At 38.8% G+C, this 25,034-nt stretch overlaps 1 protein-coding gene across 1 annotated transcript in view; it reads right to left on the bottom strand.

Annotated features, from left to right (window-relative positions):
- The window catches only part of LGR5 (leucine rich repeat containing G protein-coupled receptor 5), a 142,828-nt gene that overhangs the window by 9,466 nt on the left and 108,328 nt on the right, over positions 1-25,034 (bottom strand). Inside the window, exons 5-13 of the mRNA XM_032295705.1 lie at positions 22,798-23,013; positions 18,256-18,327; positions 15,329-15,397; positions 13,127-13,198; positions 9,718-9,789; positions 9,494-9,562; positions 9,282-9,353; positions 4,660-4,725; positions 3,626-3,697 (exon numbers count right to left, since the gene is read on the bottom strand). Coding sequence (XP_032151596.1) covers positions 3,626-3,697; positions 4,660-4,725; positions 9,282-9,353; positions 9,494-9,562; positions 9,718-9,789; positions 13,127-13,198; positions 15,329-15,397; positions 18,256-18,327; positions 22,798-23,013 — 780 coding nt within the window. The remainder of the gene's footprint in view (positions 1-3,625; positions 3,698-4,659; positions 4,726-9,281; positions 9,354-9,493; positions 9,563-9,717; positions 9,790-13,126; positions 13,199-15,328; positions 15,398-18,255; positions 18,328-22,797; positions 23,014-25,034) is intronic.

The following is a 25,034-nucleotide window of genomic DNA, read 5'->3' as shown; positions in this document are numbered from 1 at the left end:
ATTGAGTGAGAAGACTGTCTTCTGTTGAGCTGCTCAAGAAAAACGTGTCACTGAGGTGAGCAAGTAATACCATCTGTCAGAGTCTTTTTGGCAGCTTTAAGTAGATCATGGTGCCCTGGGAGAGCTTCACAGAGCAGAATATCTGGAATGTAGGCCAAGTCCTGCCATGGTGCTTAGAGTGATTTGACTGGGGTTTAAGTAAATATGTGATAATTTATATGTTCAAAGGCCTGTAATTCCTTTTCAATGCATGAGCCTGTGTGCTGGAATCCTCCCAGCAGCCCCAGAGGAGTCATTTTCTGCTTTCCTGCCCTGCTCTGTGCCTGGGGCTGATCCTGCAGGCTGCATCCCCAAAGCTCCCTAATGGCCTCAGTTGTATTCTCAGGAGAAGCCACAGGAGGAAAGGGAGGTCAGGGCACTCAGGGTCTTCTCTTCCCTGTTTTGGAACCATATCTCTCAAGGCAGCTCAACTGCTGCGACACTTCTCCATGCTTAAGCTCTTTCTGTGTCCTGGAAACATCATTTCCTCCCTATGACTCTAGCCCCTGATGTTACTGGTTTCTGCACACCCATCCTTTGCTTGTTTCCTGCCAACACCTATGTAAGTGTCTTTTTGTTTGACCCATCTTTTTTAAAACTTTAATTTTAAGTTCCAGGATACATGTGCAGGACATGCTGGTTTGTTACATACGTAAACATGTGCCATGGTAGATTTGCTGCACCTATCAACCCATCACCTAGGTATTAAGCCCTGCAGGCATTAGCTATTTATCCTTATGCTCTCCCTCCCCCTGCCATCCTGATATGCACTGGTATGTGTTGTCCCACTCCCTGTGTCCATATGTTCTCACTGTTCAGCTCCTACTTACAAGTGGGGACATACAGTGTTTGGTTTTCTGTTCCTGTGTTAGTTTGCTGAGAATAGCGGCTTCCAGTTCTACTCTTGTCCCTGTAAAGAACATGATCTCATTCCTTTTTATGGCTGCATAGTATTCTATGGTGTATATGTGCCACATTTTCTTTATCCAGCCTATTATTGATGGGCATTTGGGTTGATTCCATGTTTTTGCTATTGTGAATAGTGGTGCAATGACCATACATGTGCATGTATCTTTATAACAGAATGATACATATATGCACATGCATATGCACACACACACACAGGTATATATATATATATATATATATGTATATTTGAGATGGAGTCTTGCTCTGTCGCCTAGGCTGGAGGGCAGTGGCACGATCTCGGCTCACTGCAACCATTGCCTTCCAGGTTCAAGTGATTCTCCTGCCTCTGCCTTCTAAGTAGCTGGGATTACTGGTGCCCACCACCAGGCCCAGCTAATTTTTTTGTATTTTTAGCAGAGAGAGACAGGATTACACCATGTTGGCCACACTGGTCTCAAACTCCTGACCTCAAGTGATCCACCTGCTTCGGCTTCCGAAAGTGCTGGGATTATAGGTGTGAGCCATCGCACCTGGCAGAATGATTTATATTTTGGGGAGCATATGTTCAGTAATGGGATTGCTGGATCAAATGGTATTTCTGCATTTCAACCATCTTAAATGATTTCTGTTTCTTGCTAGAACACTCAAAGGCTATTTACTTATTTTCATAATAAAAATAAGGTTGCATAGTTACAATGTGCCAGGTACAGTTATGAGGGTTTTTTTTTTTTTTTAAATACAGGCTTTAATCTCATAACCCTCACCACAACTCTAAGAGGTAGGTATTATTATCTTCGTTTTACTCATGAGGAAATGGAGATACTGTGTGGTAAGCCACTTGAGTAATAAATTACAGAGTAATCTCAGGAGCTGCGATTCAAACCCAGGCACACTGACTTCACAGTCTCTGATTTAGTGCTCAGAACATGTTTAAATTCTTAAGTAAATAATGAAAAAGCCACTGCACTAGACCCTGGACTGGAAATTTAACTGAAATTTGAATTTATGGGAACCTGGAAAAGTTCTTATTGTTTTCAGGTATGGCATAGTCTACCTGATGACAGTGCTGAGCATTAAGTTCCATCGTAGAGAATGTGCAAAGTGCATCAGAGTGAAGTGGGCTCAAAGATAGAAGATCTTCTTGTGAAATGGGCAGGAGGACAAGTCATGGGTGGGGAGGAAGCCTACAGGCAATGGGAATAGGAGAAAGAGGGGGCTCGTGTGTCAGGGACCTGGGAATGTGGGAGGGAGAGATGACACTATCAAGAGATTGGAATCAGATTTTGAAGAGCGGTGCAGGGAAGTTTGGTCTTGATCTTGAAGACAACAGGGGAATAATTAGAAAGTTTTTGAAGCAGGAAAATAACAGGATTCGATTTTTATTTAAGAAAGATTAAGATGAATGGGTAGACAGATGCCAGAAGGACTGATTGGGAGGATGCTGATGATCCAAACGTGTCATTAATGGGCCTGCAGTAGAGGAGTGGAGAGGATGAATTGGAGTTGGCACAGTTTGGTGAGTGACTGACTGAATGTGAGGTCACAGGGGAAGGAGGAATTCAAGGGGATTCAGACATTTATTCTTCAAAGCCTGTGTCACATTCTTTTGGTATCTTTAGATATCAGCCTTTTAATATAGAACTGACTTTTGGAGTAGCCAGAAATCAAATCAGGTGAATAAGACAGGTAATAAAAGTATTTTCCTCTTACACTCATTATTTTTTTTAAGTAAAAGCACAACACAAGTAGATTTCAATCAAAAGTAAGGGAAGGGCAATACAATGAAATTCAGAACAAGATGTTATTAAGGTAAACTTTTGGGAGAAAGTGACTCTTAAAAGTAAAGTTAAAGTTTTTTGAGGAATAGTATTATTTTAACAAAGGTATAATCTCTTAAGTACAAAAAACAACTTTAGAAGTCAGCAAAAGAAAGGTTTTTAACAAACATACTATAGTTTAACATTACCTATCATCACCATTCATCAAAATCATGTTGAAATTTAGTTTCAGTATAGAAAAGTTTTAACTGTTGTTTCATAAAATAATCCGCTGGTAAGTTTTTAAAAAATTTGATACATAACATTTCAATCATAAAATGGAATTAAACACAAGTATTTACAAATTTTAGTTGCCTGAGCAAGAGAAGTGTTTCCTGGAACAGCCATGTTCAAACCTTAGTGCACTTGTTAAAATGCAGATTCCCAGTCCCCACTCCAGAGATTCTAACTCATGAGGCAGATAAAGGTCTGGAGTGTGTATTTTTCACTCCCCTCTAGGTGATTATCAAGCACTTTGAGACACACAGTGAAAACCTTTGCTTAACCAGGAAAAAAGCAGGCAGATAGAACAATGTGATCATCCCATCTTTGCATGTGAAATATTTCCTGTCGATTCCAGTTGTGGATAGAAAACACAGTAGGCTAGTCAACAGCTTAGCCTCCTTCCTCTTCATTATAACCTTCTGCCTGCTGACTGGTAAAGGGCATAATCGCAAATTTGCTACTTTTAGATTGATTCCTGGAAATTACCAGAAGCAAAATACTTGCTGTTTCATAGCAAATACATGCATAAAAGTCCAACCAGAATAGTACACAATGAAAAAAAAAATATCAGGGGAAGGCCCCAAAGAGAAAGAAAATGCTCTGTGCTGGGGAATGCGCTGGGAGGTGATACTCACAGAGATCGGAGGCTAAGCAACTGCTGGAAAGTGTCAACTTTAATTTCGTAGATTTCATTATGTCTTAGGTCACTGAAATGACAGGGTGGCAAAGATTGATTTCAAAGTTACTGGTTTCAAAGATTACAGACTTCAGATAACTTTTATAGAGGGACTACCTGCCCTCAATCAAAGGAACACATGAAGTATATATATCAAGTGACTGATTTTTGTTTGTTTAAAGAAGAACATTACCATTTACACACTCAAGTATTGTGCCTTTCAAAGGAGCTAGTTTGCTTGGGAGGACATATAACTATATTCCAAACATGCAATCATCATTCAAAACACTGGAGGACTCTTCTTCTAGTGCTGCCTTCTGAGCCTTTCTGGGATTCAAGGGTCTTCAGGAGGGTCAATTCTTTACCTTTTGCAGATGAATTTGCTTTGTTTTTCTCTCTTAAGCACCAAAAGGCATTGAGAGAAAAACTAAGTGTGAAGGGATAGATGGTTAATATTGTTTTGATCAAAACTAAAGTGTGACTAAAAAACAACAAGGCTGATGTTTTGTAGAGGAGGCAGTTTTAAGAGAGGAATTCTAAAGGGTTTCATGCATAAGTAGCATCTGTAGCACCTTAAATATGACAAATATGGCCATCCTTAAAGATGACTATTGTGAAACAAACACACCAACAAAACTAAGTTCCAATACATCAAAAAATAACACCACTTATTGGATATGTAAGTTTGGTTGTACTTGTAAAATAAGAAAAATTTCAAAGTCCAAACACACCCAATTCACTAGTACCCTAAGTTAGAAGGAAAAAAAAAAGCAGATATGCTTTATTAATATTATGGTACAGTTCATGAAAAATAATATTATCTATGTTTCCCAACTTTCTAACCACCCTGCAAAATCACACGTTGTGCGTGTAAGAAGGAAAAGGATCACATGTCTCCCCAGTGAACCACAGGGTAAATGAACAAATGACCCTGAGAAATGAGAGTTTTGATTCTTGATTTTTGCTAGGTGACTTAGAGACTTCTAGACTTACATTTTCTGAAGCTTTTGGCAAACTGAAAAACTGGGTAAATCTTCTAATAGGTTGTATGACAGATCTCTGAAAAACAGAAGGTGCAAAAAGGGAAAATCTGTTACAAATAAATCATAAAGAAACATGCTTTGCTCTCCTTTACCCTCCAAGATGTTATATCTCCCAAAGGCAGACTCTGAACATTTTCACAGCCCTGACATGGAGGAGGTATTATTGAATTAACCAGTAGATTTCAATATTTACTGAAATGTAACTGTTATACTTCTTTAATTGATTTAAATAATTAATGAATTCATTTATATTTTGTTAGCAGTGCTCTACAATGTTCTAGCTATTGTCTTACTGCAATGAGTACAAATTAAATAATTGTGCCTCTGTCTCTAAGAGCTGCTACATCTCTACAGCTAAGATAAATCATTGTTGTTTCTTTTCTGATCAACTCTTTAAAAAAAAACCCTAACAATTCAAAACATAGCAGGAACTTTGAAATCAATCACTGCAAGAAGGAGGCAGGGGAACAGAATCTAAGACAGTCTTCAGCCAAAATTCAACAAATTACAGAATAACAAAAACATCTGGACATATTTATAGTATAATATAACTAATCTAAAGCAAGCCATCATAATTTGCAGAAAGCTTAAAAGCAAAGAAAGCTGGTAGATAATGTAACATAGATATATAAAAGCAATTTTGTTTTATGTTTTAAAAGTTATCAGCTAATCAGCTAACACATTTTCATACCTGATTCTAATACTTAAAACCAGATTACCACTATGCAATGAAAAAAATCATACTGTTTTCTAAGGGACTTTAAATTATTCTTATAATTGATCACTTTATCCTACATTTATTGAATAAATGGGATTTATAAAGGAATAAAGTTTATTTACTACGCATAAGTAGTACAAATAAAGCTGTTTTAAACCCAAATTTGTAACTTTTTAAAGGTTTGAAAGAATTTCCCCCACACCCAATACCTCTAAAACCTCACATCTATGCACAAATATACCTCATTAATACTGTGGTATGTATTTTTGAAAAGTAGTGAATGTAGTAAAACGGGCACACATATTATCAAAGCTGATAATTGGTTTATTCATCTCTGCAGGCTGCAAAGGGGGTAATCCTTCATTATCTACCTCTTAATAGAGGGAACATAAAACCTTCTACTTAACTATTTTCATGGCTAACATTGACCAAGCACTTTTAAAAACAATTTTTTAATTTTATTTTAAGTTCTGGGGTATGTGTGCAGGACGTACAGGTTTGTTACATAAGTAAAGCTGTGCCACGGTGGTTTGCTCCACCTATCAACCTATCACCTAGGTATTAAGCTCAGAATTCTTTAGCTCTTTTTCCTTAATGCTTTCTCCCTCCCACTGTCCCCTGGCAGGACCCAGTAAGTGTGGTTCCCCTCCCTGTGTCCATGTGTTTTCATTGTTCCCACTTTAAGTGTATTACAAGTGAGAACATGTGGTTTTTGGTTTTCTGTTCTTGTATTAATTTGCTGTGAATAATGGCTTCCAGCTTCATCCATGTTCCTGCAAAGGACATGATCTCATTCATTTTTATGGCTGCATTGTATTCCATGGTGTATATGTACCACATTTTCTTTATCCAGTCTATCATTGATGGGCATTTGGGTTGATTCCATGTCTTTGCTATTGTGAATAGTGCTACAATGAACATAGCTGTGCATACATTTTTATAATAGAATATTTATATTCCTTTGGGTATATACCCAGTTATGAGATTGCTGGGTCAAATGGTATTTCTGGTTCTAAATATTTAAGGAATTGTCACATTGTCTTCCACAATGGTTGAACTGATTTACATTCCCACCAACAGTGTAAAAGCATTCCTATTTCTCCGCAACTTTGCCAGCATTGGTTGTTTTTTGACTTTTTAATAATCGTCATTCTGACTGGTGTGAGATGGTATCTCATTGTGGTTTTGATTTGCGTTTCTTTAATGATCAGTGATGTAACTATTTTTCGTATGTTTGTTGGCTGCATGTATGTCCTCTTTTTGAGAAGTCTCTGTTCATATCCTTTGCCCATTTCTTAATGGGTTTGTTTGTTTTTTTCTTGTAAATTTGTTTAAGTTCCTTGTAGATTCTGGATATTAGCCCCTTGTCAGATGGAAAGATTGCAAAAATGTTCTCCCATTCTGTAAATCGTCTATTTGCTCTGATAATTTAATCTGCTGTGCAGAAGCTCTTCAGTTTAATTAAACTCCATTTGTCAATTTTTGCTTTTCTGCAATTGCTTTTGGTGATTTCATCATAAAGTCTTTGCTCATGCCTATGTCCTGAATGGTATTGACTAGATTTTCTTCTAGGGTTTATAGCTTTGGGTTTTACATTTAAGCCTTAATCCATCTTGAGTTAATTTTTGTGTAAGGCGTAAGGAAGCCATCCAGTTTCAATTTTCTGCATATGGCTAGCCAGTTCTCTCAGTACCATTTATTAAACAAGGAATCTTTTGCCTATTGCCAACCACTTCTTACATAATGGCACCATGTTTATAGCTTTACTTGAATTATCTGGTTTAATCCCTGTGGTGACTTTATGAGGGAGACACTGTAATTCTACCCATATAATATGAAATGACTTGCCTAAGATGACCAGCTAGTAAGTGGGGAAAGTTACATATAGCCTGTATGGTGGGCTAAGTAATTCCCATGCACGTGATGCAAAACTAGTCTTGTACAGTGAAATTTCCTCATGTAACAAGTACTCAGTGGATGATTCAGCCAAATGGGGAAAACTCTCAGACCTATACCTCCAGGAGAACATAAAGCACCTTGTACTAGAGGTGAGGCTCCCGGGTTCTAGTCTCAACTTCAGCTAATTCTACTTGGTTGATACACTGGCCAAAGCATTGCTATCTTTCTCAGTTCTCCAAAATGAGAAGATGCTGCTTTGCAGGATCATTGAAAAGAACAAATGAATATTATAGGTGAAAGTGCTTTGAAAATGGCAAGATATACTATGAATGTTATGCGTATTCCTCCCGGCTTTTCACGTTCCAACTTAAGGAAAGAATAATGGTTCCAAGGAAGTGAGATAGATAATAAAAGCTAACACTGACTGAGAGTTACAGTGTCCCAGGTGCTGTTGTAATGGTTTGACATGTAGTCATTTAATCAGTCCTCATGAGGATCCTCTGAAGGAAGTGGCTAATCTCCCTTTTATTGACTGGAAAACTGAGCTCCAGGAGGAATAATAACGTGCTCAAGATCCCGTGCTGGCATATAGGGAGCCTGGGTTTCAACCAGAAAAGTTGGCCACAGAGCCTTTGTTCTTAATGTCATTTTGCCAGTCAGCCTCGATTCATGCAGTTCTAGACCTGAGTGCTTACCACTCACTGTGTGACATAGCAGAGACAGGTGCAGTTTAAACACTGCCTCCTTCCTTACTAGCTCCAGTATGTAAAATCCTAATCATATAACTGAGCCAGTTTTCTGGAGAAATGGGGATGATTATGCCTGTTGTGTGTGTGGTAGGCAGAATTCTAACATGGCCCCCCAAATTTCTGCCATCTGATATACACACACTTTCTCCCAGTTATTCAATCAAACTGATTGTATTTGAATTCAAACACTGCTTCCTTCTTGCATTGTACTTTAACGAATTAACTTCTCGAATTCCGTTTTCTTATCTGTAGCTACACTTCATGGGGTGGGGTGGGGTGAAGAGGAGATTTGCTTTATATTCCCCTCCTTCAGATGTGAATCACTGACTCCAAGGTTACCATGTGGTGTCACTGCACCCACATGTCATTGAGCAACTGGAGTCTGAAGTGACATGCAGGCTGGGAATGGGAAAAGGCAGAATCACGGTGGCAGCCATTCCCGTTCATCTACTTAACATTCTGAGTGCTGCTAAGTAAAGCTTATGGTGGAATTATAGGCATTCAGCTGCCACAGGTGCCTTCTATGTGACTGCAGAGCCATGCCAAGAGACTAAGAATCCTTTTATTAAGTCCCAACAATGCTTGAGAGGATAATAGGGTTGAGTGGGAGTTGAGGGAGAAGGCTGAAAATGAAAGGTCAAAACAAGTCTCCTTGATTTCATATAAACTACTTTTTTTAAATAACACATGGGAAAGGCAGAGGAAAAAGTCCCAAGTCAATAGAAATAACATATGCAAGCTGTTTAACCATTACAGGAAACATTAGAACATGGCACTGACAACTATACTGAAAGAATGTTTGTTCACCTTTATCAAGGATTGTGTGGGTCTGATATCTCAATTTTTGATTTTGGCATCCATATTGGGTGATTGATCCATTATGTTATTTTGTTCTGCTCTGCAAAGCCTTTAGAGGGGGAAATAAAGTGATTTTGGCCTATTCATATCTTTTCGGAAAGACACGTGCCAACTGAAAGTCTAGCGGGAGCTTGTTCGGGACTTAGAAAACAAAGGGTATATTACCATTGCCACTAGGATCTTGTCAGAGAGCCTGCACAGAAGAGGACAAAGGAGGCCTTACCTCCTGCAAACCAGCAAGGAAAGAACTTTCTCCTCTTTTAAATCATTATTGAAATCACGTCTACCATTTCACCCCTAAATGGAAGTTGCCTGTTTACACAACATTATTGCCTTACTGATACGTACAGCACTTGGAGATTAGGTAACTGATTGCAGACGGTTTGAGGAAGAGAGTAGATTTGTGCTCCAGTTAAAGTCCTGTTAAAACACAAACCAGACATAATTATTTCATTCGGGCATCACACAGTGACATATTTTGACTCACTGATGCTAAGACTGATCAAGCGCTAATGGCAGTGTATGTTCTGGGCAAAGTCAAGAGTCTACTCAGTACTTACAAACTCTCCAGGTTTGCAGTTCCAGTTAAATCAGGAAATTCGGTTATTTGTGAGGCACCATTCAGAGTCCTAGAAGGTGGAGTATATGAGTATTGCTGGCAGAAGATTCTACACAGGGGTAATATTTATTGCTACTTTCAAAGCACTTCAACCTACAATATTTGTTTGCTTTTTCACAGCAACCTTGTAGGGGGAAGGTGTACATAGGAGACATAGAAACTTACAGTGTTCTTAGTTCAGGTAAATGTTGAAAAGCAGATCTCCCAACAAACTGGATGGGATTGTCATAGAAATGTCTAAAAGAAACCCGAACAGCAATTAATATCTTAGTATAAAATTTGAAAGACGAATATCTGTTTAAAATTTGAACAAATACATTAAATGTATTTATGTAATTTTGCTTATACTGTTTTATGTAACACTGGATTCCTTGATTTCAGGCAATCCTCGAAAGTGTTTTGACTCACAGTATGAGGCTTTTGGTAAGGAATCTGTACTATATAAATTGAAGATTTCTGACAGCAAGGGAGATGTGAGTGACAGTTACTAAGGAAAAAAGCAAGTGAACTGAATACTTAAGAGTTTCCTCTCCCTCCAGCATCTGTAGAATATCCATTGAATGGCAAAAAGGTAATTCAAAGTACTGGCAATCATATCATTAATTAATGAAAGATGAAGTCTTCTATCGATATCTACTGAAGGTTATTATATCTGCTGGTCACCATAACATACACAAGAGACTCATGAAATTATTGGAGAGGAAATGAGCTACTCTGACATATTTCTAACATTGAAATTTTCTTGAATTAATTATTGTTTTAAAAGGTGAGATATTATTAGAACTTAAAAAATATTTTGTTTACAGATATTTTCAATGTAATGGTATTTGAGCTGCCTGGTCAATGGAGTGCCATCTACTTTTTAGCTGAGTCATTCTTCTAGTCCAATTAAACTCAACAAATATTCATTAATGTCTACTATGTTTAAAGTATGAGGGTAGGTATGTGGGGATTTAAAGATTGATTCATTAAAAAGCTGTCATCGGGTAAGTACCTGGGCCTGGCATTATACTAGATGCTGGAGGTTTGAAGAAGAATGATAAGATGTTCCTGCCATAAAGAAGCCCGGAATCAGTTGGGATAAAGCAAATAAATTACAGCATATCACTTTCTATTTAACAAAGCTCTTGCATGTATATATATCTAGCTCAACTGATCCATGCAACAGCTTTATAAGATTCACAGTGTAGATACTATTTTCTTCACTCTTGGAGGAGAAAACTGAGGCTGAGATACCTTGGCAAGCCCATTACCTCCCAGAGTCTCAATTTTCTAATTTTTTAAGCTGAGATAATAACCCTTAGTGGTAGGGTTTGCACAAGAATTAGAAGAGCTAATGCACATGTAATATCTGAAACAGAACCTGGGATACAGTTGTTACCCAACAAACCGAAATCCTCTTCTGTCCTCCTGCCCTCTGAGCTCTTCTTTTCTCTTGGAATTAACCAGTAAGAGAAAGAGCTAGATTTGGAATATGGGCCTTATGATGAAAGAATGGAGCTTTCCTCTTAATATCTTATTAGCTCTTAGCTATGTCATATACTTGTATGCATATAATAGTGTTCACATACACATATGTATGTATGTATATATACACTGGGCAGGTATGAATATACATGCTTGTGTGTATAAGGCAAAAGTATCATAAACACACATAAGGAGTTTTAGGGCTCTCAGGAGGGAACTATCTCATATGTTCGAGAGAGATTATAAAAAACTTCAAGAAATGGCATTTGAAATAGGCCCTGAAAGACAGAATTTCAGGAAGTATAGTGAGGGAATGGAATTGTAGGAGCAAAGGAAATAAGAAAAAAGCTTTGTTCAGTGAACATAGCTTAGTGAGTCTGGTGTATGACTTACGGTGATTGAGGAGAGCTTTGGGGAACTGGTTGAGAGGGTTGGCTTAGGCCATATGTGGCGTTAGGTTGTGAATGTCAGGATGAGGAGTTTGCATTTAGTGTAAACAGACATCCTGAATGCATGTTTCACGGCAGGAGTCACAAGATGGTTGCTGTGCTTCAAGGAAGATGACCTGCGCCAACGGTGAAGGGAGGGAGGCCAGCCTCATGCAGCCTGGTGGAAATCTAGATGCCATGGCTGGCAGAGAGGCTGGTGCAGTGGAGGTCAGGAGGGATGGAAAGAATGGGGACTACAGAGGTGGAAATGAGGACTGGGTAGCCAACTGGACAAGGAAAGCATTCACAGAAATGCGGGCTTGGAAGAGATGGAAACAGGTACAGGAGCAAGGAGAGGAGAGTTTCAGGGAGAAAATGGTCAATATTGTCAAATAGTGGATAGAAGCTCTAATACGTATGGAGAAAGGCTGCTAGTTCCTTAGGGAGTATTAGCATATGAAAAGACTGATGAAAAACCAGCACTGTGGTTGCAGAAGGAGGAGCAAAGGCAATGTAATTTGCCAACCTCTTAATATGCAAATAATCCCTAATGAGGACTAATGTTTATTGTCAATACACTTCAAAACTCTTAGTTTGCCAAAATATTGCCAGAACATTTCAGAAACAATGAATGGTTTTTTTCTTCCGGTTGTCCGGCCTAATTGGGACTTGATGCTCATTTGTGACAAATAACACATGGTTCCAGAAAGCCCCTCAATCCAATTGGCACAGGACCAACATCTGCTGAGAAGTGCTTACAGAGTCATGTTTAACAGTTGTCCTTACTTTACTCCTCTATATTCAGGCCTCTCATTCACAGCCTCAGGTTTGATGGCATCCCAAACCTGCCTCTAAGAGGAGCCTTTTGTCTGAGAGCCAGCGTCATACTAATAACTCTATATCTTCATTCTTCTGTGTTAAATGTGAAACATAAAATTAGTTATACTTAGTAGTTGTAACTCTATTTTATTCTTTTGTTTCTGCTGCCCATGGTGGACTTCAGAAGTGTGATCATAGCTCACTGTAACCTCCAACTGTTAGACTGAAATAATCCTCCTGCACTGGCCTACCAAAGTGTTAGAATTACAGGCATGAGCCACAGTACCTGGGCTATTTTACCTGGCACATAAATCCTCATATATACCTTTCTAAAACATTATTTATCTTTCTAGAATTACATCTTAGTTTGTATAAATGTGAATGTTTAGGCGTAATAATGAGTAGAGGTAGAGGGTTAGCACAAACCAGTATGAAACCCCTACCATTAATTTAGGCTGGAGCCTACTGCTGTAAAAGACATCTACCTGTATATAACAATTTATATTTCTAGTATACTTGGGTTCAAGTTCTCAATCACTATGCAGACTTCACATTAATGCTCTAAAAATAAATTTTATTCCTTAGAAAATAGACATAATCAAAAGCATTTTACAAGATTATTTTAAAGATATCAAGCACATCTGACGATAACAAGCATAATGTGATCTTTGAAAAAGTCTTTTATATTATTTCAGTGTCTAGCTAGAACCTGGCAAAATGCATGCATATATACTTTCCTGTATAAACTTTTAGACTGAATGAGACAAAACTCAGGCAAATATAGAATAATCATTGTATTTAAAGGTATAATACATGCTTATTTCAGGATGGAGAAACCAAAAAGCATTATGGTCACTTACATTGTAATAAGAGAAGGGTTGCCTACAAATGCTTTCTCAGGTATCGACCTAATGTTGTTGCTATGAAATCCTCTAGAAAGAGAAAAAAATTATAAAAAATTATGCATGGGGTAAAATTATTTAATAGAGTCCCCCACCCTGACCGCAGTGGCAATAATCAGAACCTTTAGTAACCAGAGGACAATGTTAAATTCCTCTATGCATCTTGAAACTTATGTGCCCTTATTTGTTCTGTAGGGGAAAAACAATCACGTGCTGTCACCCTAAAAGAGAAATAAAGAATCTGAAAATAATAAACTTCACGAAAACTTACAATCTAATGTTATAAGAAGAAACTGTTTATATCTAATAAAGCATCATTGTATAGAAACATGAGAGAGTGGAAATCGTTTTTGGAGAGATTATGATCACTCCTACTGACCCCATTTGAAGCTAGAAGAGAAAATCGACTTAAGCTGCAGTGAAGTAAAGATTTAAGTAGTCTCCTTATGAGGACAAAATTTTCTGACTTGAAGAAAGGTGCCCTGGCTCATTGAGTCTGTTGTTATAAGCTGATTGTCATCTGTTGTTGTTGATGTTGTCTGAACAGCAGAGAAGCAGATTCAATGATCTTTGGAGCTTATTTGAGCCTATGGCTGTCTGAGCTGAGTGGCACTCTTTGGGCTGCCTGAACCTATGCCATGAAGCCAAGCTAAGCCAACTAAGCCACACATGGGGTTTCCTGAGTCAGAACACACTAAGGGTTTTTCTTATAAACAAGCTCCTCAGTGTCTCCTTTAGCTGTATGTCTTATTTCTTACTGCTGAGGGAATGAGGTTCTATGATTATTTCCCTTTCCAAGTGTTAGAACATTACTCAGACAGGTTATTTATCTTTTTAGATACAAAAAAGCTAATTAAAATTTATCATCTAAAAGAGAGTATATGCAACCCAATGGCTGAAAGTCAGTTTTACTTTAGTAAAATTATGGGTTTTAGAATTTAAAAAGATTCATTAAACATTTAAAAATGAAAGATAGTTGCCCCTTGAACAAAATGGGTTTAAACTGCATGGGTCCACTTTTTTGTTGTTGTCGTTCAGACAGAATCTTGCTCTGTCTCCCAGGCTGGAGTGTAGTAGCCCAATCTTAGATCATTGCAATCCCTGCCCTTTTGGTTCAAAGCAATTCTTGTGCCTCAGCCTCCCAAGAAGCTGGGATTACAGGCATGTGCCACCAGGCCCGGCCAATTTTCATATTTTTAGTAGAGACAGGGTTTCATCATGTTGTCCAGGCTGATCTCGAACTCCTGGACTCAAGCAGTCTACCTCCCTCGGCCTCCCAAAGTGCTGGGATTACAGGCATGACCCACTGTGCTGGCCTGCATGGGTCCACTTATACGTGAGTTTTTCTTCTGCCTCTGCCAGGCCTGAGATAACAAGACAAACATCTCCTCTTCCTCTTCCTCCTCAGCCTTCTCAATGTGATGACAGGGATGAAGATCTTTATAATGATCCACTTCCACTTAAGAAATAGTAAATATATTTTCTCTTCCTTAGAATTTTTAAAATAACATTTTCTTTTCTCTAGCTTACTTTATTTTAAGAATATAGTGCAGAATACATATGCAAAATATGTGTTAGTGCACTGTTTATATTATTGATGAGGCTTCTGGTCAACATTAGGCTATTAGTAGTTCAGTTTTTAAGGAGTCAGAAGTTAAACGTGGATTTTCTACTGTGCAAGGGTTGCTGTCCCTAACCCCTAGTTGTTCAAGGGTCAACTGCAATGTATGAGAATGCAGCTCATAGTTTACTAAGCACATAGTTTGATTCATCTATTTCTAAACTTATGAAACCCAGAAATGTTCAAGTTCTTAGAAATGCTCAGTAACTAAATTCCATTTTAGTTCTACTACTTAAAATCTATAAATCTATAAAGTATATAAATGTTGGGAGACTATGTATGGCTTAGAAAAAGAGAAAAAATATGGCTTACAGAAATATATGTGTTTATTTTAGATATATGTTAGAGAAACCCAGCATAAATAAAAAATATTATCTAACATTTGCTAGAGATAGAATCAGTTAAAACATTTCAAGTGTGCTTTATCATTATTTATATAAACTTAAAATTTTCTAGCAAGTCATATTATATAAACAATCACATGTATTTTTAAATACATTCATAAAAGTTTTCTCATTAAAATTGTCCTAAATACTTACAGTTCTTTAAGGTTGGAGAGTGTCTTAATTGCAGTGGGGAATTCATCAAGGCTATTATAATTTAAATCTCTGAAAATGAGTAAATAGTATTTTCAGGTTTTTATTTCAAACTTCATATATACTCTATTTACAAGGAAAGTTAACATGCTATTCCAATGAACCCATATCACTGATGGAAGTTCTCATTGCTTTTCTTTTTGGAAAAAGATTCTCTTGGCTTGTTGACTACCAGCATTCTGTGAGTATCTGCATTAAAATGGTCATTTGACTAATCATGAGAAATTTGAGAGTCAAGGCTCAATGGCACTGGGGCATCTAAAAAAGAAAGGGAGTGTGACTCAGTGGCAGTGTTAACTTCTAAGTAGGAGGGATGCCTCTTTGGCCAGGTGTTGATGGCTGGCTAATGAGCTCTTCAACTGAACCTGGCTCACTAACTGGCCAGTGTGAATTTGCACTCGTCAGGTTCCTGGATCACATCCCTTTTCTTGTTCCCTTTTCACTCCGTTTTGACATGGCATTTGCAGGGCTGCTTTGACCTTGACTTTTACAGCCTAAAGTCCAGGATGAGCCTTGCTTCTGGAGAGGTTTATGTGAGAACAGTGTACTCTCAGGAAGGACATTTGGTCTAGAATTTCTTCAGAATCACAAAGGATTCAGAAAATAGGATGTTTTCTTTGATCTGTGCTGCAAAGCTCTATGCTATCCCTCATGCCCAGAGATGAAGTGGTCAAATTATCTCGAATCATTAGTTTTTGTAACTGTTATAATACAATTGGCTTTTCAATTTCATTACTCACAAGTGCTTTACAGACTTACTCCACCTTATATCTAGATTTTTGTATGAAAAACTAATTGCCTCCTGGTCTCTGGGAATGGTAGATTTCTCAGATGACGCGGGAAAACCTTTCGATCAGGCAATCAGATGTGGTTAGATCCTCCTCTGTGGAGAATTGCTATTTAATTTTAAGCGAAAGATAATTTGATAATTTGACTGAGTTAAACATGAGTCAAGGCTCCTACTTGTCTGCCACAAACCATCCTTAAACTATACTGCAGGCAGGAAATGCGTGTCTTTTGTAGACATAAATTTTCTTCCTGTTTGTAAATCTCTCCAGATGCTCTGTTTTGATTAAACAAGGATTGGGCCCTTATAAATTACTTGGATTTCTAGTGAGGGAAAGGAAGAGGCTGGAAATAACCAAATTACTTATCCTCTGTAGCCCTGGGCAAGGTAGGGGAAGGGGAGACAATAAGACTCACATGAACTTTTCCCTGACATGTTTTGCTCTATGTTATTTACATGCAATCCTGGGTCCTTACCCCAAACATTGATGGAAAAAAAAAAAGACTATTTATGGAAATACCCATCAAAGCCCATCTTGTTTTTCATTCCTTTTATTGTTCAAAAGGGCTAGAAGGTGATTTCCATTGCTAAGATTTCTGAGCCCAGCCCCTAATTTTTCCTAGCATCTGATGGGAAGTGCTTGTCTATGCCATTAAGTTGACATAAAGATCCTGCCTGGGCAAGTTTATGTTTGGTACCTAAGAGGAAGCACAGGGTGACATAAATAACCCTGGAAAGAGCTGTTAGTGCTTATAGGCTAGGAGAACACCACCAACACAGGGTCCCTAAGGAAATTAGTAACCTGTATCTGGTTAGAGGCTAAACTGATCATGAACAAATTGCTAAGCTCTGTATGTAAATGAACAGTGGGCCTCGAGGCCACAGGAGAAGTGGTCTTTGGTCTTTTCCTTTTGCAGCTTTGGTCAGAGCCAGCATTGCAGATTCAGTGCTCTGTGTGGTTTATTGCATTTGAGTATTAAAAATGTGAGTGTAGAGATGAGGACATGTCTGCAACCACCCTCCTCTCCCAGCACACTCCCGACCCTCCCTGCCTGTCACCTCACTCTCATTATACCTTTCTCACTCAACAGGGCAATGAAGAGCAGCTCCTCCCCGGGGAAAAGCCTGAGGCCCTGGTGTGGCCCACAAGAACCTCTACCTTGGGTCTGTGAGAGTGTCTAGGATACGGTCAGCTGGCTGAACTCTATTTTTATTATAGGTGCCAATTAAGAACTGAACTTTTGACTTATTCTTTGGAAGTAGTATATAGTAGTAAACATGAATTTCAGAATCAGACTAGAGGAGGAAGCAAATCTCAGTTCTGCTGCTGACTAGATATGTAATAACTTCACCTCACTAGAGCCTAAAATGGGATAGTAATATCTGCTCTCATAGGATGGCTATAAGAAGTAATTAAAACAATGTATGCCAAATGCTTAGCATAATATTTGATTATAGATATACTCAATAAATAGTAGCTATTGTTACTTTTCACCTTTTTTTCTTTTTTTGAGACAACGTCTTGCTCTGTCACCCAGTTTGGAGTACAGTGTCATGATCACAGCTCACCTCAGCCTCAAATTCCTGGGCTCAAGTGATCCTCCTGCATTGGCCTCCCAAGTGTTAGGATTACAGGCATGAGCCACCCTCCCCCAGTCCCTTTTTCATCTTTTGAATCGCTTTAGCATGAGCCATCACTGTTTCCTAATGAGATGCCTGTTCATGTGAGATTGAAGACGCAGGCATTTGCCTGGTCTTCATCCTCCCGTTCAGCAGGGAGTACCAGACACATGAATAGTACGCCTGAGTGATCTTTGACAGAGACTACACGTTTCTAAGCAAACAGTCACTGCTCAGTAGAGAGCATCTCATTTAATTTATAATGATTGTAACTAATTTATCACTCTCATTAGATTAAAATAAAATCCCAGTTTTATTATTTAGCTCTGTGGGGTGTGTGTGTAAAATAATGCTGAAAGCGCAGGCAATTAACCAAACCAAACAAAATTTGGCTTTAAGGCTATTTTGATTCTTTCAGAATATTCATGAAAAACTGAAAAAAAGGGAAACAAGGTCAACTCACAAAGTCTCCAGGCTGTGGAGCCCATCAAAGCATTTCTTTCCCAGGGAGTGGATTCTATTGTTATGGAGATGTCTGCAATAGAACATTACAGATAGTTAGGAAGGCACACTGAACATAGCAAACTTAACATTTTGACTGCTTAAATCCAAAGAAAATTATACTGAGGAATGCACTAATTGTAAGAAGCTAACCTAAAAAAAAAATACAAAAAACAAAACAAAAAAAAAAATAAGAAGCTAACTTAAAATAAAAAGGCTATGTGCTACATTCCCTCATACCACAGATGATTCTATACCATAGAACTTAAAAGCTGGAGTTTTTTACCTTTTAGCTTTGGGACATCAGGGTGTGTATAATAATATGAGCAATATAAAGTAAGTTAAGGGTTCAAGGGTTTTTTTAAAAATTTATTTTATTGCATTTTAGGTTTTGGGGTACATGTGAAAAACATGTAAGATTGTTGCATAGGTACACACGTGGCAGTGTGATTTGCTGCCTTCCTCCCCATCACCTATATCTGGCATTTCTCCCCATGCTATCTCTCCCCAACTCCCCACCCCCCGCTGACCCTCCCCTATTTCCCCCCAACAGACCCCAGTGTGTAGTGCTCCTCTCCCTGTGTCCATGTGTTCTCATTGTTCAACACCTGCCTATGAGTGAGAACATGCGGTGTTTGATCTTCTGCTCTTGTGTCAGTTTGCTGAGAGTGATGCTTTCCAGGTTCATCCATGTCACTACAAAGGACACAAACTCGTCATTTTTGATGGCTGCATAATATTCCATGGTGTATATGTGCCACATTTTCCCTGTCCAGTCTATCTTCAATGGGCATTTGGGTTGGTTCCAGGTCTTTGCTATTGTAAACAGTGCTGCAATGAACATTCGTGTGCATGTGTCCTTATAGTAGAACGATTTATAATCCTTTGGATATATACCAAGTAATGGGATTGCTGGGTCAAATGGTATTTCTATTTCTAGGTCCTTGAGGAATCGCCACACTGTCTTCCACAATGGTTGAACTAATTTACACTCCCACCAACAGTGTAAAAGTGTTCCTATTTCTCCACATCCTCTCCAGCATCTGTTGTCTCCAGATTTTTTAATGATCGCCATTCTAACCGACGTGAGATGGTATCTCAATAAGGCTGTTTTTTTTTTTTTTTAAATTTTAAGTTTAGGGGTGCATGTGCAGGTTTGTTACATAGGTAAACTTGTGTCATTGGCGTCTATTGTAAAGATTATTTCATCACTCAGATATTAAGCCTAGTACCCATTAGTTACTTTTCCTGATTCTCTCCCTCCTACCACCCTCCACCCTGTGATAGTCCCCAGTATGTGTTGTTCCTCTCTATGTGTCCATGTGCTCCCATCATTTAATTCCCACTTCTAGGTGAGAACATTCAGTATTTGGTTTTCTGTTCCTGTGTTAGTTTGCTAAGGATGATGACCTCCAGCTCCATCCATGTTCCTGCAAAGGACATGATCTTTTTCTTTTTTATGGCTGTATAGTATTCCATGGTGTATATGTGCCACATTTTTTTCATCCAGTCAATCATTGATGGGCATTTAAGTTGATTCTATGCTTTTGCTATTGTGAATAGTGCTGCAGTGAACATACACATACATGTATCTTTATGATAGAATGATTTATATTCCTTTGGGTATATACCCAGTAATGGGATTGCTGGGTCAAATGGTATTTCTGTCTTTTGATCTTAGAAGAGTTGCCACATTGTCTTCCACAATGGTTGAACTAATTTATATTCTCAAGGCATATTTTTAAGCATAGTTTGATCAGCATGGCTTTGGGATATAGGATGTTAAGCAGAGATACTGACCATCATTGACATCTGGAGGATAGATAGCAAGCACATTTTCTAATTAAGCTGAAGGCATGTAATGGCTACCTTCCCAGGGCGGGGGCACAGGTCAACAGGAAACAATGATATCAGGCAATGATAATCAGATTTTTCTGCTGCCCAAGGAGGTTAGTTATCTTGACATGGTATTAGTGTGTATAATTATCATCTTTGGCTCAATTGGTAAGTCAGTTAGGTCAGAGCCAGTGAGAACAGCTGTGCACAACTGAAAACTGGACCAATTCCCAAAAGGATTGTAAAAAATGGGCTTAAGGAGGATAGAGTGAAAAAGTATAATTGGATCTCTGTAAATCCATTTCCTCTAGTGGAGGAAAAGAAATTAAAGCAAATACCCAGTTTTTGGTGGGTCAGTAGCATCATCTTTCTATGTGAAATTCAGTGTAGAAATTTGTTAATATCATAAAAATTCTTTTCCTTCCATACTAAGATTTTTGTTCTAATAAATAAATTTTGGTTTTAGGTGAGATTTATGTAACATTCATTGAGGATCTTCTATATGCAGCATATGAGGAAGGGGATTGAGGGGAACCTAAAAAGATGAGTAAGATATTGGCCAGCCCTCAAGGGAGTACATACTACCATGCAAGAGACAGACATATCATCAAGTGGAATGATTGAAGCAAGTGGTGGGTCAGTGGGTGGGCATGGAGCAAAGAGAGAATTAGTGAGAAGAAGCCTTCCTCATTGATTGGTTATTATATTATACATGTGGGGGTCATACTGCTATATTCTTTTTTTTTTTTTTTTTTTTTTTTGAGACAGAGTTTCACTCTTGTTACCCAGGCTGGAGTGCAATGGCGCGATCTCGGCTCACCGCAACCTCCGCCTCCTGGGTTCAGGCAATTCTCCTGCCTCAGCCTCCTGAGTAGCTGGGATTACAGGCATGTGCCACCATGCCCAGCTGATTTTTTGTATTTTTAGTAGAGATGGGGTTTCACCATGTTGACCAGGTTGGTCTCTATCTCTTGACCTCGTGATCCACCCGCCTCGGCCTCCCAAAGTACTGGGATTACAGGCGTGAGCCACCGCGCCCGGCCAATACTGCTATATTCTTAAAGAAAACTGATTATTTTTCAAACTATTACTTGTTTGAGAATCATTTTTGATTCACTAAAATAATGAAATCTAGACATATGCCAGCTGTGGGCACGGGGATGCTGTGCAAATGTATAACATTCTATCAATTAAACCACCTGTACAAAAATTACAACAGTGAGAAAAATATGACAGTGAAAGAGATCTGACCTAAATGACTCCATCTTGCTTTTAACCTCCTAGCTGCCCTTGTCTATTCCTGGGCGTAGGCTGAACTAACTTTGGGAGGAATTTAGTTTATAGTTTAACTTTGAAGCAAAATGATAACAGTTTCTCTCCAAAATAAACTTGCTCCTTTCCTTGGGACCAGACTGCCTTTGTAAAAGTAACAAATTAGCCACAGATTAGAAATTATGGTTTAGGAGTCATGCAGCCAGAGGCCACAAGACTCCTGACCTCCCCAGTTGCTCCTATGGATAACATCGCTATTGTAAAATCTAAGATCGGTGTTCAAGATATTTTTCAGACTGTGTATTCTGATAGATGAGCTGGAACCTCCCAGATGGGTTACCTGGCCCATCTGGTCTTAAGGACCTCACCAAGGACTGACTCAGAGCATGAGGACAATTTCAACCCCCTACGATTTTATCCCTGACCCAACAAATCAGCATTCCCTATTCCCCAGCTCCCTGCTAGGCAAACTTTCTTTAAAAAATTCTTGCCTCTGAATTTTCAGGAAGGCTGATTTGAGTAATAGTAAAACTCTAGTATTCCATTTAGCTGGCTCTATGTGTGAAAACCTTTTTTTTTTTTTTTTTTTTTGAGACAGTCTTACTCTCTCACCCAGGCTGGAGTGCAATGGCACAATCTTGGCTCACTGCAACTTCAGCCTCATGTGTTCATGGGACCCACCCACCTCAGCCTCCCCAGTAGCTGGGATTACAAGCGTGTGCCAACATGCCCAGCTAATTTTTGTATTTTTAGTACAGGTGGGGTTTCACCATGTTGGCCAGGCTGGCCTTGAACTCCTGACCTCAAGCGATCCACCTGCCTTGGCCTCACAAACTGTTGGGATTACTGGCATGAGCCACTGTGCCTGGCCTTATGTGTTACTCTTTATTGCAATTCTCTTGTCTTGATAAATTGGCTCTGTTTGGGCAGTGGGGAAAAAGAACTCATTGGGCAGTTACATCATTTGTTCTCACTTCTCTTTCCTTGGTAAGGGTTCAAAAAGTTCTTATTAGATATAAGAAGAATATCTTTCAATTTGACCTGAATTATCAATTATTTTTTAAACTAAGGAATTGTTATTAACTTAGGTTACTACAGTAATTGTATAGTGCGGTGACTCCTTGTGCAATATGCAATGGGCTCCTCTAAGGCAGAGGCCATATTTCATTATCTTTGTATGCCCTGCCGTGCTTGGCACCTAGCAGACACTTGATAAGTATTGTTTAAGTCATTTACACAATTGAAGCATTTATAAGTCATTTTGGGGAGGGACTCAGGAGGTTTTCCTCCCTTAAAATGTCCCCATTAAAGCTTTGAAGAGCCAGCATTTTAAGGCCAAGGTCTTCCAGTGACTTTAGAAACTGTTAAAAGAGAGACCAAAATCAATAAAACTTACAGAACTACCAAGCTGGAAAGGTTTCCAAAGGCATAGTCTGGTATGTGGTGTATTTTGTTCAGGGCCAAGGTCATGGCTTGCAATGCTGATAAACTTCTAAAGGCCTGGATGGGGATTTCTGTTAAAGCGTTGTCATCTAGCCACAGGTGCCTCAGGGAATGCAGGCCAGTGAAACAGCTGGGCGGCACATAGCTGATGTGGTTAGCATCCAGACGCCTGTGGAACAAAGAAAGCAAGAATGGAAAAGAGAGCAAAGCCCAGGCAGAAGGTCAACTTTGCAGAAAAACCCTTCCCATGTATGACAGACAAGAGTGGAACAGGGCTTGGGGTCCCTGGGAGCCCTGCCATCGGGAGCATTTCCTCTCTGGATGGGCTCTCCTTCCATTCATGTGTAGACTGTTGCTTCCTAGGTCCTCTGGCTCTAAAATTCCATGGTACTATGATTCTCTTCCAGGATTATAAGTAATGCCCTTTCATGCATGGAAGTGGCCTCCCTTGAGGTATGGAGTTTCAGTGTGATGATCTTTTAGTTTCTTTCTGACACTAGCATAGAGATACCCTTTTCCTCCTCCCACCCTAAGCCAAAGGAATTATCTTTGCTTTCCCTGACTGTTTTGAACATACTAAACATACTAGTCTACTAGTTTGTTCAGTAAGCTCTGGGAAAAGATTATTTCAGTATTTGAAGGAATTGAGTAATTTTTTAAAAAACTTTAAGTTCTGGGATACATGTGCAGAATGTGCAGGTTTGTTACATAGGTATACATGTGCCATGGTGGTTTGCTGCACCTGTCAACACGTCATCTAGGTTTTAAGCTCCTCATGCATTAGATATTCGTCTTAATGCTCTCTCTTCCCTTGCCCTCCACCCCCCGACAGGTCCTGGTGTGTGAGGTTCCCCTCCCCGTGTCCGTGTGTTCTCATTGGAACTGAGTAATTTTTTAAAGACTGTTAGAGACATGCCTCAGAGAGATGGCCCCTCCCTTTTTCTTAGGACAGCACTGGAAAGCCTGAAAACTGCCGGCATTCTTGCTTATCCTAACCATTTGAAGCAGATGTTTGTTTTTCTGACATTTTAAATGAATAATAAAATTAACAACTTTCCAGCTTTTGCTTCCTTTTCCCACACTCCATTTTTATCTGTTTTAAAATGGGGAAATACATCTAAAAATAAGTCTTGGTTAATGAGCTGTTGCCACCTCAAAGCCAGCAGAGGGAGTGCATACATTTATTTTGCCTCAATCCAACATAAACAATGGCTATAATTTAAAGGTCCTAACTTTTCTTATGGAAGTGACAAAAGTCACATCATTTGCAATTTTTTGTAAGATGCATGAATAATAGAACCACCATCACTCAAACTATGCTTCCAGCAGCACTCACTTGTTTTTTCCTAATCTGTTTTTAAAACCCACACATTTGCATTTTCAAAGGTAGGATTAAAAAAAGAAGAAGAGTTGTATTTTAAGTGGCCCATGAATTAGGAAGGATTAGAAAATCACGAGTGGATTTTGAAAAATGTTTTCGGAAGCATTTAAGACTAAACAGATGCAGGAAGCACACCAGGATCACAAAATAATCCTCTTCAAACCAAAATTAAACAATTTAGAAATAAAATTCTTTGTTGGTAGGAAGTTCATCTCTATGGAAAGCGGCTTCCTGACTTGTGGCCATTACGCCACTTCAATCATCTTCTGATTCCTACTTCTACCGACTGAATGGGAACAAGTGATGCCTTAAAAGTCCTGACATCTGGAGGACTTCTAATCCTCCAAGCTTTGCTAACAGCTGAGATAAGGTCACTTGGAACAAATTTTAAAAGTTGGGTGTCATAGCCCATTTACAATTAAATTTCCAATAGAACAACTATCATTGTAGGCAACAGAAACACAGTTTTCAAACATCTTAAGGTTCTGTCAACAAATGGAGCCTGAAATGTTTAGAAAACTCAACACCATCTCTTTTTCCTTTCTTTAACAACAATGTGCTTGGCTTAAGCTCAAATAAGGTATAATTTCATCAGGAGATAAAGAGGTGATTGCTTTTGTTTGACGAGAAGCAAAGCACACATGTAAACTCTTCTTAACTATTGCACTGATAAAAGGATAGACACTTTATAATGTGAGCTTCTGTGTTTTCATTTATTGCCAGTCGTCTATGCATTGAAAGTATGAGAGGTGGCTGGGCCTGGTGGCTCACACTGTAATCCTAGCACTTTGGGAAGCCAAGGCAGGTGG

Source organism: Sapajus apella, unplaced genomic scaffold (genome assembly GCF_009761245.1).
Source record: "Sapajus apella isolate SASKATOON/1434 unplaced genomic scaffold, GSC_monkey_1.0 scaffold2, whole genome shotgun sequence".
Lineage (NCBI taxonomy): Eukaryota > Metazoa > Chordata > Mammalia > Primates > Cebidae > Sapajus > Sapajus apella.
This window is presented reverse-complemented; position numbering and strand designations above follow the sequence as displayed.